Here is a 14,428-nt window from a genome sequence, read left to right on the forward strand (position 1 = left end):
TGCTGCCTCTCAGCGAAAGGGACCCAGGTTTGATTCCTGGCATAGTGGTACAGTGTTAGCACTGCTGTCTCACAGCGCCAGGATCCCTGGTTTCGATTCCCATCTTGAGTCACTGTCTGTGTGGAGTTTGCATGTTCTCCCCATGTCTGCGTGGGTTTCCTCCGGGTGCTCCGGTTTCTTCCCACAGTCTGAAAGACGTGCTGGTTAGGTGCTAAATTCTCCCTCAGTGTAACCCAAACAGGCGCCAGAGTGTGGACGACTAGGGGATTTTCACAGCAACTTCATAGCAGTGTTAATGTAAGCCTTACTTGTGACTTAGGTAACTTTTTAAAAGTTTATTTATATCAGTTTTAATACAAGTGGATACAAGATACTTATGCATTGTCTGTGCCAAGTTTCCCATTGCTTTTATGGTTACTTGTCTTTAACTGTCATCTGTTACTTCAATTTGTTAGTTTATTTATCTATTATTATTGGTTAGTGTCACAAACAGGCTTACATTAACACTGCAATGAAGTTACTGTGAAAATCCCCGAGTTGCCACACTCTGGCGCCTATTGGGTTTCACTGAGGGAGAATCTAGCATTCGACTAGCACATTTTTCTTCGGAGGAAACCGAAGCGCCTGGAAGAAACCCACGCAGACATGAGGAGAACGTGCAAACTCCACACAGACAGTGACCCAAGCTGGGAATTGAACCCGGGTCCCTGGCGCTGCGAGGCAGCAGCACTAACACACAGTGCCACCCTGCCATCCAGTTTACCTCTATTAATCTCCTACTCTTAACAACCTCTGTTAGGTGCTACATTTGAAAACTTCACTTGGGTTTTGCCATAAAATACTGATATTTTAGTGAAATGCCTGTGTGAGGGGGCTTTAGGTAGCTGGATACACATGAGTTTTGGCACTCTTGGGTCCCAGGAATATTTCATATTTACAGGGGATCCCCAGGGAGTGTGTCAGTATTTACAGGGAGGCCCCTGGGGAGTGTGTCAGTATTTACAGGGGGTCCCCCGGGGGGAGTGTGTCAGTATTTACAGGGGGTCCCCCGGGGGGAGTGTGTCAGTATTTACAGGGGGTCCCTGGGGGGAGTGTGTCAGTATTTACAGGGGGTCCCCGGGGGGAGTGTGTCAGTATTTACAGGGGATCCCCGGGATGTGTGTCAGTATTTACAGGGGGTCCCTGGGGAGTGTGTCAGTATTTACAGGGGATCCCCGGGGAGTGTGTCAGTATTTACAGGGGGTCCCTGGGGAATGTGTCAGTATTTACAGGGGGTCCCCAGGATGTGTGTCAGTATTTACAGGGGATCCCCGCGGTGTGTGTCAGTATTTACAGGGTGTACCTGGGGAGTGTGTCAGTATTTACAGGGGTCCCTGGGGAATGTGTCAGTATTTGCAGAGGGTTCCCGGGGAGTGTGTCAGTATTTACAGGGGATCTCCAGGGAGTGTGTCATTACTTACTGGGGGCCCCCTGGGGAAACGTGTCAGTATTTACAGGGTGTCCCCGGGGGGTGTGTGTCAGTATTTACAGGGGGTCCCCGGGGAGTGTGTCAGTATTTACGAGGGGGTGTGTCAGTATTCACAGGGGGTCCCCGGGGAGTGTGTCAGTATTCACAGGGGGTCCCCCGGGGAATGTGTCAATATTTACAGGCTGTCCCCGGGGAGTGTGTCATTATTTACAGGGGGACCCTGGGAAGTGTGTCAGTATTTACAGGGAATCCCCGGGGGGGTGGAGGGGGAGTGTGTCAGTATTTACAGGGGGTCCCTGGGGAGTGTGTCAGTATTTATAGAGGGTCCCAGGGAGTGTGTCAGTATTTATAGAGGGTCCCTGGGGAGTGTGTCAGTATTTACAGGGGGTCCCTGGGGAGTGTGTCAGTATTTATAGGGGGTCCCCAGGGAGTGTGTCAGTATTTACAGGGGGATCCCAGGGGGAGTGTGTGTCAGTATTTACAGGGGATCCCCGGGGAGTGTGTCAGTATTTACGGGGGATCCCAGGGGGAGTGTGTCAGTATTTTCAGGGCGTACCTCGGGAGTGTGTCAGTATTTACAAGGGATCCCCGGGGGAGAGTGTGTCAGTATTTACAGGGGATCCCCGGGGAGTGTGTCAGTATTTACAGGGGGTCCCTGGGGAGTGTGTCAGTATTTACAGGGGATCCCCGGGGTGTGTGTCATTATTTACAGGGGATCCCCGGGGGGAGTGTGTCAGTATTTACAGGGGGATCCCAGCGGGGAGTGTGTCAGTATTTACAGGGGGATCCCAGGGGGTGTGTGTCAGTATTTTCAGGGCGTACCTGGGGAGCGTGTCAGTATTTACAGGGGATCCCTGGGCAATGTGCTAGAATTTATAAGGGGATCTTGGGATTGCGCCAGTAGTTATGGGGACTTCTCAAGAGGGTGCCACTATGTACAGGGTCCCTGATTTGTGCCAATATTTGTTGGCAGTCCCTGGGAGTTTGCCAATATTTACATGGATCCCTGAGATAGTGTCAGTATTTACCAGAGGTCCCTGGGGAGTGGAGTGTTATTAACAGAGGGGCTGCAGGAGTGTGTTGGTGTGTGCAGGATGACCGCAGGAATGTGTAACTATGTGCAAAAGGATCCCAGAGGAAGTTTCTACTTTGGAAAATTGTACTGTGGTGATGATTTATGTGAGGAATCTGGGGTCTGGTTCAATTACTCTCTGTCCATTGACATGCATTCCTGGGTAGATGAAGCCTAATGTTGAGAGCATACATGTCACAGAATTACAGAATACTACAGTGCAGAAGAGGCCTTTCGGCCCATTGAGTCTGCACTGATGCATCAAAGTTCCTGACCCGCCCATCTAATCCCTCTTGCCAGCACTTGGCCCTGAATGTTATGGTGTACCAACTACTCATCCAGATACTTTTGAGGCATCCCACCTCCGCCACCCTCCCAGGCAGCACATTCCAGACCATCACCACCCTCTGGGTAAAATGATTTTCCCTCAAATCCCCCCTAAACCTCCCACCCCAAATTTTTAATTTGTGTCCCCTCATAACTGACCCTTCAACTAAGGGGAACAGTTGCTCTCTGTCCATGCCCCTTATAATCTTGAACACCTCAATCAGGTCGCCCCTCGGTCTTCTCTGCTCCAGAGAAAACAACACAAGCCTATCCAACCTCTCCATAACTTAAATGTTCCATCACAGGCAGCATCCTGGTGAATCTCCTCTGCGCCCCCTCCAGTGCGATCACACCCTTCCTAAAATGTGGTGACCAGAACTGCACACAGTGCTCCAGCTGTGGCCTCACCAAAGTTCTATACAACTCCATTATGACCTCTCTGCTTTTGTAACCTTTACCCTGATTGATAAAGGTGAGTGTGCCATACTCCTTTTTCACCACCGTGCACAATTTGTCCTGTAATGCTCATCTGACTTAATTCCCAAGATTGAACTGGGTGGATGGAGGAAGAGACAGCATATACATGGCACTGTGGCACAGTGGGTTAGCATTGTTGCCTCACAGTGCCAGGGACCTGGGTCCATTCCCACTTGGGTCGCTGTCTGTGTGGAATTTGCATGTTCTCCCTGTGTCTGTGTGGGTTTCCTCTGGGTGCTCCAGTTTCCTCCCACACTCCACAGATTAAAGTTTATTTTATTAGTGTCACAAGTAGGATTACATTAACATTGCAATGAAGTTACTGTAAAAATCCTCTAGTCGCCACACGCCATTTGGGCACACTGAGCGAGAATTTAGCACGGCCAATCCATCGAACCAGCACATCTTTCAGACTGTTGGAAGAAACCAGAGCACCCAGAGGCAACCCATGCAGGCATGGGGAGAATGTGCAGACTCCACACAGACAGTAATCCAAGCCAGGATTTGAACCCAGGTCCCCACCGTATGTATGGGTTAGGTTGATTGGCCATGCTAAATTGCCCCTTAGTATCAGGGGGACTAGCTAGGGGTGGCATGGTGGCACAATGGGTTAGCACTGCTGCCTCACAGCGTCAGGGACCCAGGTTCGATTCCCAGCTTGGGTCATACTCTGTGTGGAGTCTGCACATTCTTATTCATGCCAGTGTGGGTTTCCTCCGGGTGCTCCAGTTTCCTCCCACAGTCCGAAAGACGTGCTGATTAGGTGCATTGGCCGCGCTAGATTCTCCCTCAGTGTACTCATACAGGCATCGGAGTGTGGCGACTAGGGGATTTTCAGAGTAACTTCATTGCTTTGTGAATATAAGCCTACTTGTGACTAATAAATAAATAATAGGCTAAATCTTTGGGAGGAAACCGGAGCACCCAAAGGCAACCCACGCAGACATGGGGAGAACATGCAAACTCCATACAGATAGTGTCCCAAGCTGGGAATCAAACCCAGGTCCCTGGCACTGTGAGGCAGCAGTGCTAACCCACTGTGCCATGTACATGCTCTCTCTCACCCCCTCCATCCATCCAGTTCTATCTTGGGAGTTAAGTACGGTTAGCACAACAGGACCAAGTGTACAGGGTGGAATTAAGTGGATAGGGCCTGGGTGGGATTGTGGTCAGTGTAGACACGCTGGGCCATTCCTTCTGCGCTTAGGGATTCTACGATTCGATGATAGAAAACTTTGATTGTTTCTTTATGATCTTTTTCAGCTGGGACCAGTTCCGTGGCCTTGCAGATCAGAAGAAGGAGGCACTCAGTTCTGCTCTGAGCATCCAGAATTACCACCTGGAGTGCAACGAGACTAAATCGTGGATTAAAGAGAAGACCAAAGTTATCGAGTCTACCCAGAGCCTCGGGAACGACCTGGCTGGTGTCATGGCTCTTCAGCGTAAGTTGACCGGCATGGAGCGGGACCTGGAGGCCATTCAGGGCAAACTGGACGACCTGCGGAAAGAGGCGGAGAAGCTGGCCTCAGAACACCCGGAGCAAGCCCAGGCCATCCTGGCCCGCCTCTCGGAAATCAACGGCGTCTGGGAGGACCTGAAGGACACCATGAAGAAGCGGGAGGAGTCGCTGGGGGAAGCCAGCAAGCTGCAGGAGTTCCTGAGGGACCTGGACGATTTCCAGTCCTGGCTGTCCCGGACGCAGACTGCCATCGCTTCGGAAGACATGGCCACGTCGCTGGCGGATGCAGAGAAACTCCTCACCCAGCATGAGAACATCAAGAACGAGATCGACAACTACAAGAACGACTACGAGAGGATGCGGAACGTCGGGGAAGAAGTGACACAAGACCAAAGTGACGCCCAGTACATGTTCCTGCACCAGAGGCTCCAGGCTCTCGATACAGGGTGGAACGAACTGGGCAAGATGTGGGAGAATAGGCATGACCTCCTGGCACAGGTGTACGGTTATCAGATCTTCCTACGTGACGTCAAACAAGCGGAAGGATTCCTCAATAATCAGGTACAAGATTCTGAAGGGCGTGGACAGAATGGATTGTCCAAAGCTTTTTTCCTAGGGTGGAAGAGTCAATTACTAGGGGCCGCAGGTTTAAGGTGCAAGGGTCAAGGTTTAAAGGAGATGTACGAGGCAAGATTTTTTTACACAGAGGGTGGTGGGTGTCTGGAACTCACTGTTGGGGGAGGTAGTGGAAGCGGATATGATAGTTTACTTATTAGTCACAAGTAAGACTTACATTAATACTGCAATGAAGTTACTGTGAAATTCCCCTTGTCGCCATAGTCCAGCACCTGTTTGGGTGCACTAAGGGAGGATTTAGCACAGCCAATGCACCCTAATTTCTTTCAGAATGTGGGAGAGAATTGGAGCACCCAGAGGAAACCCACGCAGACACAGCGAGAATGTGCAAACTCCACACAGACAGTGACCCAAGCCGGGAATTGAACATGGGTCCCTGGCATTGTGAAGCAGCAGTGCTAACCACTGTGCTACCGTGCCGTACTAGTGACTTTTAAGAGGCTTCTGGACAAATACATGAATGGGGTGATATGGAGATGCTGGTATTGGACTGGGTTATAAGCTGTCCCACAACACCAGGTTAAAGTCCAACAGGTTTATTTGGAATGACAAGCTTTCAGAGCACTGTTCCTTCATCAGAGGAGACTTCTTACTATGAATAGGATGGGAATAGAGGGATATGGTCCCTGGAAGGATACGGGTTTTAGTTCAGTTGGGCAGCATGGTCTGTGCAGGCTTGGAGGGCTGAAGGGCCTGTTCTTGTGTTCCTTCGAAACTGCTCCGTCATTCATTTTGATCATGGCTGATCATCGAATTCAATATCCTGATCCTCCCTTCCCCCATATCCCTCAATCCCTTTAGCCCCAAGAGCGAAATCTAATTCCTTCCTGAAATCACACAACGTTTTGGCCTCAACTACTTTCTGTGGGAGTGAATTCTGCCGCTCTCTGGGTGAAGAAATTTCTCCTCACCTCAGTTCTAAAAGGTTTACCCCTTATCCTCAAACTATCACCCCCTAGTTCAGGATTCCCCCCACCCTCGGGAACATTCTTTCTGAATCTACCCTGTCTAACCCTGTTAGAATTTTATAAGTTTCTATGAGATCCCCTCTCACTCTTCTGAGCTCCAGTGAATATAATCCTAACCCACTCAGTCTCTCCTCGTATGACAGACCTGCCATCCCAGGAATCAGCCTGGTAAACCCTCGCTGTGCTCCCTCTATAGCAAGGACATCCTTCCTCAGATAAGGAGACCAAAACTGTCCACAATACTCCAAGTGTGGTCTCACCAACACCCTGTACAATTGCAGCAAAACATCCCTATCCCTACACTCAAATCCTCTCGCTGTGAAGGCGAACATACCATTTGCCATCTTGACTGCCTGCTGTACCTGTGCACTTACTTTCAGCGACTGATGCACGAGGAACACCAAAGTCTCTCTGAGTATCCACCTCTCTCAATTTACACACATTCAAGAAACAGTCTGGCTTCCTATTATTGCTTCGAAAGTGATTGAATAATCTGTATTATAACATGGTTGAGGTCTGTAATTGGTAAATATTCACTCTGGTGGACTAAAATGGGGAGGAACTTTCCACTAACAAGAAGTTCAATAATCAGAGGACATGGATTTGCCTCACAGTGCCAGGGACCCGGGTTCATTTCCAGTCTCAGGTCACTGTCTGTGTGGAGTCTCCACATTCTCCCCGTGTCTGGATGGGTTTCCTCCAGGTGCTCTAGATACCTCCCACAGTCTGAAAGATAAGCAGGTTAGGTGGATTGGCCATGCTAAATTATCCATTTAGTGTCGGGGATTAACGGTAAATACGTGGGGTTACAGGCATAGGGCCTGGGTGGAATTGTTATCGGTGCAGGCTTGATGGGCCGAATGGCCTCCTCCTGCCCCATTCTATGAAGATTACCAACAAATTATTGAAAGGGGTTAAATAATTGCCTTACTCAGAGAGTTGTTGCGTTTTGGAATTCACAGTCGTAAAGAGCAGTGGAACCAGACTCAATAGCAACTTGCAAAAGGAAGTTGAAGATGTACTTTAAAACATTTCACAGGTACTCCAGAGATGTGTAGGTTAGTTGGATTGGCCATGCTAAATTGCCCCTTAGTGTCAAGAGTTAGTCAGGTAAATGCATGGAGTTATGGGGCTGGAGCCTGGGTGGGATTGTGGTCGGCGCAGACTTGATGGGCCAAATGGTCTCCTCCTGCCCTGCAGGGATTCTATGATTCTATGGACAGAGGGCAGGGAATTAATTAGGTTTCAATTTCTGAGACTCAGTGCAGAGATTTGGCTCTTGACTTTGCCTCATTACCTGCTGCTGAAAGTGTGCTGGGTAAGATCAGGAGCTAGCGGGGCTGCGAAGTCTCGCCGTGTGAAATACTGGGGGAAGTGCAGGAGGCCTGGGTAGCTGGAGGATGAAAAGAATTGGCTGTCCCGTCCATACGCCCGCCGTTCCTCATGGAGCTGTTTCTCTTTTTGTTTCAGGAGTACATGCTTTCCCACACGGAGATGCCCGGCACCCTGGAAACAGCTGAGGCTGCCATCAAAAAACATGAGGACATTGAGACCACCATGGATGCCAACGAGGAGAAGATCAACAGCGTGGTGGATTCGGGCCAGAAACTCATAAGCGAGGGGAACGTCTACGCTGACAAAATCAAGGAGAAGGTGGACTCCATTGATGAACGGTTAGTTTTCTCCCATCCCTTACCACCATTGTAAAATCTATTTATCTGACCATAAGACACATAGGAGCAGAATTAGGCCACTCGGACCATCGAGTCTGCTCCACCATTCAATCATGGCTGATATTTTTCTCATCCCCATTCTCCTGCCTTTTCCCCATAACCCCTGATCCCCTTATTAATCAAGAACCTATCTATCTCTGTCTTAAAGACACTCAATGACCTGGCCTCCACAGCCTTCTGCGGCAAACAGTTCCACAGATTCCCCACTCTCTGGCTGACGAAATTCCTCCTCATCTCTGTTTTAAAGGATCGTCCCTTCAGCCTGAGGTTGTGCTCTCTGGTTCTAGTTTTTCCTACTAGTGGAAACATCTTCTCCACGTCCACTCTATCCAGGCCTCGCAGTATCCTGAAAGTTTCAATAAGATCCCCCCTCATCCTTCTAAACTCCCAAGTACAGACCCAGAGTCCTCAACCGTTCCTCGTACAACAAGCTCTTCATTCCAGGGATCATTCTTGTGAATCTCCTCTGGACCCTTCCTAAGGCCAGCACATCCATCCTTCTTAATAAATTTCTCAAAGTCACTGTAGTGTCACGTCGTCAATTGCTGTTTCCTTTTTGATTGCATAATCTGTACGTACATGTGGAAAGAGTGCGGCCTTGGCAAATGCTGCTGCCCTTGTTGTGGAACAGTAAAAGGGAGGCCCAGCCTGCTTGTTCAGGTGGGCGTGGTGGCGGGCAGCATGGTGGCACAGTGGATTAGCACTGCAGCCTCACAGCACCAGTGACCTGGGTTCGATTTCCGGTTTGGGTCACTGTCTGTGTGGAGTTTGCACGTTCTCCCCTGTGTCTGCGTGGGTTTCCTCCGGGTGCTCCGGTTTCCCCCCACAGTTTGAAAGATGTGCTGGTTAGGGTGCATTGACCCGAACAGGCGCTGGAGTGTGACGACTAGGGGAATTTCACAGTAACTTCATTGCGGTGTTAATGTAAGCCTTATTGTGACTAATAAATAAACTTTACTTTAAATAAAGACCATGTGGCACATTCTGAAGAAGAACAGGAGAACTCGCCTGAGAAGGGATATACTGGCACTGGAGGGGGTGCAGAGGAGATTCACTAGGTTGATTTCGGAGTTGAGAGGGCTGGATTATGAGGACAGACTGAGTAGACTGGGGCTATACTCATTGGAATTCAGAAGAATGAGGGGAGATCTTATAGAAACATATAAGATGATGAAGGGGATAGATACGATAGAGGCAGGGAAGTTGTTTCCACTGGCGGGTGAAACTAGAACTAGGGGGCATGGCCTCAAAATAAGGGGGAGCAGATTTAGGACTGAGTTGAGGAGGAACTTCTTCACACAAAGGGTTGTGAATCTGTGGAATTCCCTGCCCAGTTGAGGCTCCCTCATTGAATGTTTTAAGACAGGAATGATAAATTTTTTAAAGGAATTAAGGGATATGGTGAACAGGCGGGTAAGTGGAGCTGAGCCCACGTAAAGATCAGCCACGATATTATTGAATGGCAGAGCAGGCTCGAGGGGCCAGATGGCCGACTCCTGCTCCGAGTTCTTATATTCTAACAGATTTCCTCTTAATCAGAAGATCTGTTAACCCATTCCTAATAAGTTCTAATTTGATGTCAATTATCCAGTAGAAGTCACTGATATATAAAGGGGCTACAGGCAGCACTGTTTGTTGTTGGGGGGATTGTGTGTGGAGAGTTGGATCAAAGAAATAAAGATATTTTATGAAGAAGCAGAACTCATGTCTCCTTCACAGCATCCGGGAGGCTGAAAGAGCTCTCACAGTGTGATGTCCCATTCAGACAGCAGTGAGTTTCGCTCAGCATTCCCATTCTTACTGTTTGCAGAACATTACTGCCACAGACTGTTGCAGTTTCTGTCGACACAGAAGTTATTCTTTTAAAAGAAACTTCGTGGTGTGAATCGATGCTGGACTTGATGACAAAATCATAGAATCCCTGCAGTGCAGAAAAAGGCCATTTGGCCCATTGAGTCTGCACTGACAACAATCCCACCCAGACCCGATCCCTGTAACCCCTCATATTTACCCTTCTCATCCCCGTGACATTAAGAGGCAATTTAGCATGGCCAATCCCCCTAACCCGCACATCTTTGGACTGTGGGAAGAAACCAGAGCACCCGGAGGAAACCCATGCAGACACACCGGGAGAACATGCAGACTCCGCACAGACAGTGACCCAAGCTGGGAATTGAACCCAGGTTCCTGGCGCTGAGAGGCAGCAGTGCTAACCACCGTGCCACCTACAATATCGTTAAAGAGTTCGCTACCTGTGCATCTCTTTCTATTGGCAGAATTTTTTTCAGGTCGATTGAATAGAATACACTGGGCACAGTGGCACAGCGGGTTAACAGTGCTGCCTCACAGCGCCAGGGCCCTGGGTTCAATTCCGAGCTTGAGTCACTGTATGTGTGAAGTTTGCACGTTGTCTCTGTATGTGCATTGGTTTCCTCCGGGTGCTTCAGTTTCCTCCCACAGACCAAAGATCATAGAATCCTACAGTGCAGAAGACCATTTGGTCCATCGAATCTGCACAATCCTACCCTCACCCGAGCCCCATAACCTTATGCATTTACTCTAGCTAGTCTACACTAAGGGGCAATTTAGCATGGCCAATCCACCTAATCTGCGCATCTTTGGACTGTGAGCGGAAACTGGAGCACCCGGAGAAAACCCACGCAGACACAGGAAGAACGCGCAGACTCCACAGTGACAGAAGCCGGGAATGGAACCTGGGTCCCAGCCACTGTGAGGCAACAGTGGTAACTACTGTGCCGCCCCGATGTGCAGGTTAGGTGGATTGGCCATGCTAAGTTGCCCCTTAGTGCCAGGGGACTAGCTCGTGTTATGGGGATAGGGGTTGGGGTGGGATTGTGGTCGGTACAGGCTCAGTAGGCCGAATGGCCTCCTGCACTGTAGGGATTCTGTGAAATCATTTTGCTCGAGCATCCCTTCTTTAATTATTTGTAAAACTCTGATTCTGTGTGCAGAATTTCTGCCTGTCGTTGCTGTCACTGTCGGTTCACATTGAAACTTAACCTTCAAATGTTAACAATTTCAGACACAGACGGAATCGCAAAGCTGCCAAAGACCTGGCCAGCCGGCTGAAGGATAACCTGGAGCTGCAGAAGTTCCTTCAGGATTGCCAGGAGGTAACTTCTATATCTTTGATTTGATTTATTATTGTCACATGTATTCTCATACAGTGAAAAGTATAGTTTCTTGCGCGCTATACAGACAAAGCATACCATTCATAAAGAAGGAAAGAAGAATGTAGTGTTACAGTCATAGCTAGGGTGCAGAGAAAGATCAACTCGATGCAGTGTTGGGCGGCGTGGCGGCACAGTGGGTTAGCACTGCTGCCTCACAGCACCAGGGACCTGCGTTCGATTCCTGGCTCAGGTCACTGTCTGTGCCAAGTTTGCATGTACTACCCCTGTGTCTGCATAGGTTTCCTCCCACAGTCCAAAAGACGTGCTGGTTAGGGTGCATTGACCTGCACAGGCACTGGAGTGTGGAGCTAGGGGAGTTTCACAGTAACTTCATTGCATTGTTAATGTAAGCCTTACTTGTGACTAATTAATGAACTTTGAGAAGTCTGGTGGTAGCAGGGAAGAAGCTGTTCTCGAGCCTGTTGGAACGTGACCTCAGACTTTTGTAGCTTTTTCCCAATGGAAGAAGGTGGAAGAGAGAATGTCCGGGGTGTGTGGGGTCCTTAATTATGCTGACTGCTTTTCCCCGAGGCAGCGGGAAGTGTAGACAGAGTCAATGGACGGGAGGCTGGTTTGCGTGATGGATTGGGCTACATTCACAACCCTTTGTAGTTCCTTGCGGTCTTGGGCAGAGCAGGAGCCCATACCAAGCTGTGATACAACCAGAAAGAATGTTTTCTATGGTGCGTCTGTAAAAGTTGGTGAGAGTCGGGGCATAGCATATCGCAGCGCAGGCTGAAAGAGACGCCAGTTTGAGTTTTCAGCATCTCTTTATTCATAACAAGAGCTGCCCTCGTGCATCTCCTAGTGGCCCTTTGTAGAAGAGCGTTGTAGGTTTCTTGGAACGGGTCTACAAAACAATATCAAAAGAGAACCTTAAGCAAACATTTATAAATATTTAAATAGTACTTCTGGTTATACTCTGTATAAAAGTCACCTCCTAAAAATACAACACGACAGATGCACATACATTAAAGGAGTGAATCAATTCATGTTGGCTTGATGTATTTCTCACTAAAGGCTCATACTTATTCATCTGACATTTTAACTAAGACCGCACAATGAAATGTAAATGTTACGCGATGAAGGTGAGGATCCCAGATGGGAGGGTTTTTGTTGGCAGCCGGAGTTGGTGGAGGAGGGCAGAGGACCAAGATTTCAGTGAAATGTCATACAAAAATTTCATACCATCACCATTTAGGGTGGCACAGTGCCAGGGACACAGGTTCGATTCCCGACTTTAGTCACTGTCTGTGTGGTGTCTGCATGTTCTCCCCGTATCTGCGTGGGTTTCCTCTGTGTGCTCTGGTTTTCGCCCACAGTCCAAAGATGTACAGGGTAGATGGATTAGCCTTGGTAAATTACCCATTAGTGTCTAAAGATGTGCAGGTTAGGTGGATTGGCCATGCTAAATTGCCCCTTAGTGTGCAAAGATGTGCGGGTTAGGTGGATTGGCCATGCTAAATTGTCTTAATGTCAGGGATCTAGCTAGGGTCAATATGTGGGTTATGGAGATAGGGGTGCAGGCTGGTTGGGCTAAGTGGCCTCTTGCTGCATTGTAGGCATTCCCTGATTCTATTCTATGATGCCTTCTGTACCTTTGTAAAGAAACAGCAGCTTCCTTTATGCGTAATTCACACGTCCGACTGCACTGAGCACTGAAAAGCAGCACTTTAATTTATTGAGCAAAAAGCGTATGAATTAATAGAACAACTTTATAACTTACCATAAACTCCAGTTGAGATACAGGGAAATGCCTGCAATAAAAGAAGGGAAAAATCAACCTGGACTTTATACTCCTTCAATCTGCCTTTTATAAAATTGAAATTAATACCACTTCATTTTCTTGCAAACCTATTGTAGTCCCTTGTTCAGATGTGTTCTATGATTCCAATAGGTTTTGAGGGACAGGAGGGTAAGTTGAGTTGAGGTGCAGATCAGACTGTGGAGGGACAGAGGGAGCCTTCTGTTCTGAAAGCTGTAGGGGCCAGTTCATTAGATATGTCCAAGAGGGAGCTGGATGTGGCCCTTGTGGCTAAAGGTATCAAAGGGGGGGTGGAGAGAAAGGGGGAGCAGGATACTGAAAGCGCAATGATCAACCACAATCATTTTGATGGTAGTCCAGGCTCGAAGAGCCGAATGGCCCACTCCCGCACCCATTTTCTATGCTTCTGTGTTTTTACCTTTCTCGTTTCGTACTCTTTTGCCCAGCTCACTCTCTGGATCAATGAGAAGATGTTGACAGCACAGGATATGTCGTACGACGAGGCTAGGAATCTCCATACCAAGTGGCAGAAGCACCAGGCCTTCATGGCGGAACTGGCCTCCAATAAAGACTGGCTGGACAAAATCGACAAGGTAATCAGACCTGACCAAGGCTAATTGGGGGCTGGATGTGGCCCCTTGTGGCTAAAGGGATCAAGTGGGGGATGGAGACACTGTGCATAATGAACCATGATCATATTGAATGATGGTACAGGCTCGGAGGGCTGAATGGCCTACTTCCACCCCTATTTTCTAATGATACCTTAAAGACACCTCACGCAAAATCAGAAAATCTCAGCAGATTTTGCAGGGGTGGTACAGTGGTTAGCACTGCTGCTTCACAGCATCAGAGACCCGGGTTCAATTCCCAGCTTGGGTCGCTGCCTGTGAGGAGTTTGCATGTTCTCCCCGTGTCTGAGTGGGTTTCCTCTGGGTTCCCCAGTTTCCTCCCACAGTCTGAAAGACGTGCTGGTTAGGATGCATTAGCTGTGCTAAATTCTCCCTCAGTGTACCCGAACAGGCACTGGAGTGTGGCAACAAGGGGATTTTCACAGTAACTTCATACCAGTGTTAATGTAAACCCACTTGTGACACTAACAAATAAATTTTTGCTTTAGAAAGAATGGTCTGACAGCAGCTGTGGGGAGAGAATAGAGCCAATGTGTCGAGCCTAGATGGCCCTTTGTTAGAGTGTGACAAAAAAGTTTAAATGTTTATTTATCAGTGTCACAAGTAGGCTTACATTAACACTGTAATGAAGTTACTGTGAAAATCCATCCAGACTTTAAACGTTGGCTGTATTCTCTCCCCACAGATGCTGTCAAACCTG

The 14,428-nt window shown here is 48.5% G+C and overlaps 1 protein-coding gene across 4 annotated transcripts in view; it reads left to right on the forward strand.

The window, feature by feature from the left end:
* LOC145337623 (spectrin beta chain, non-erythrocytic 1-like) overlaps positions 1-14,428 on the forward strand; it is a 304,515-nt gene that overhangs the window by 250,052 nt on the left and 40,035 nt on the right. For all 4 annotated transcript variants that reach the window (XM_080182424.1, XM_080182427.1, XM_080182425.1 and 1 more), the window contains 4 exons: positions 4,608-5,364; positions 7,878-8,080; positions 11,184-11,274; positions 13,546-13,692. In XM_080182424.1, the coding sequence (XP_080038550.1) occupies positions 4,608-5,364; positions 7,878-8,080; positions 11,184-11,274; positions 13,546-13,692 (1,198 nt within the window). The remainder of the gene's footprint in view (positions 1-4,607; positions 5,365-7,877; positions 8,081-11,183; positions 11,275-13,545; positions 13,693-14,428) is intronic.

Source organism: Carcharhinus amblyrhynchos, unplaced genomic scaffold, assembly GCF_965287045.1.
Source record: "Carcharhinus amblyrhynchos unplaced genomic scaffold, sCarAmb.v2.hapA scaffold_54, whole genome shotgun sequence".
NCBI lineage: Eukaryota > Metazoa > Chordata > Chondrichthyes > Carcharhiniformes > Carcharhinidae > Carcharhinus > Carcharhinus amblyrhynchos.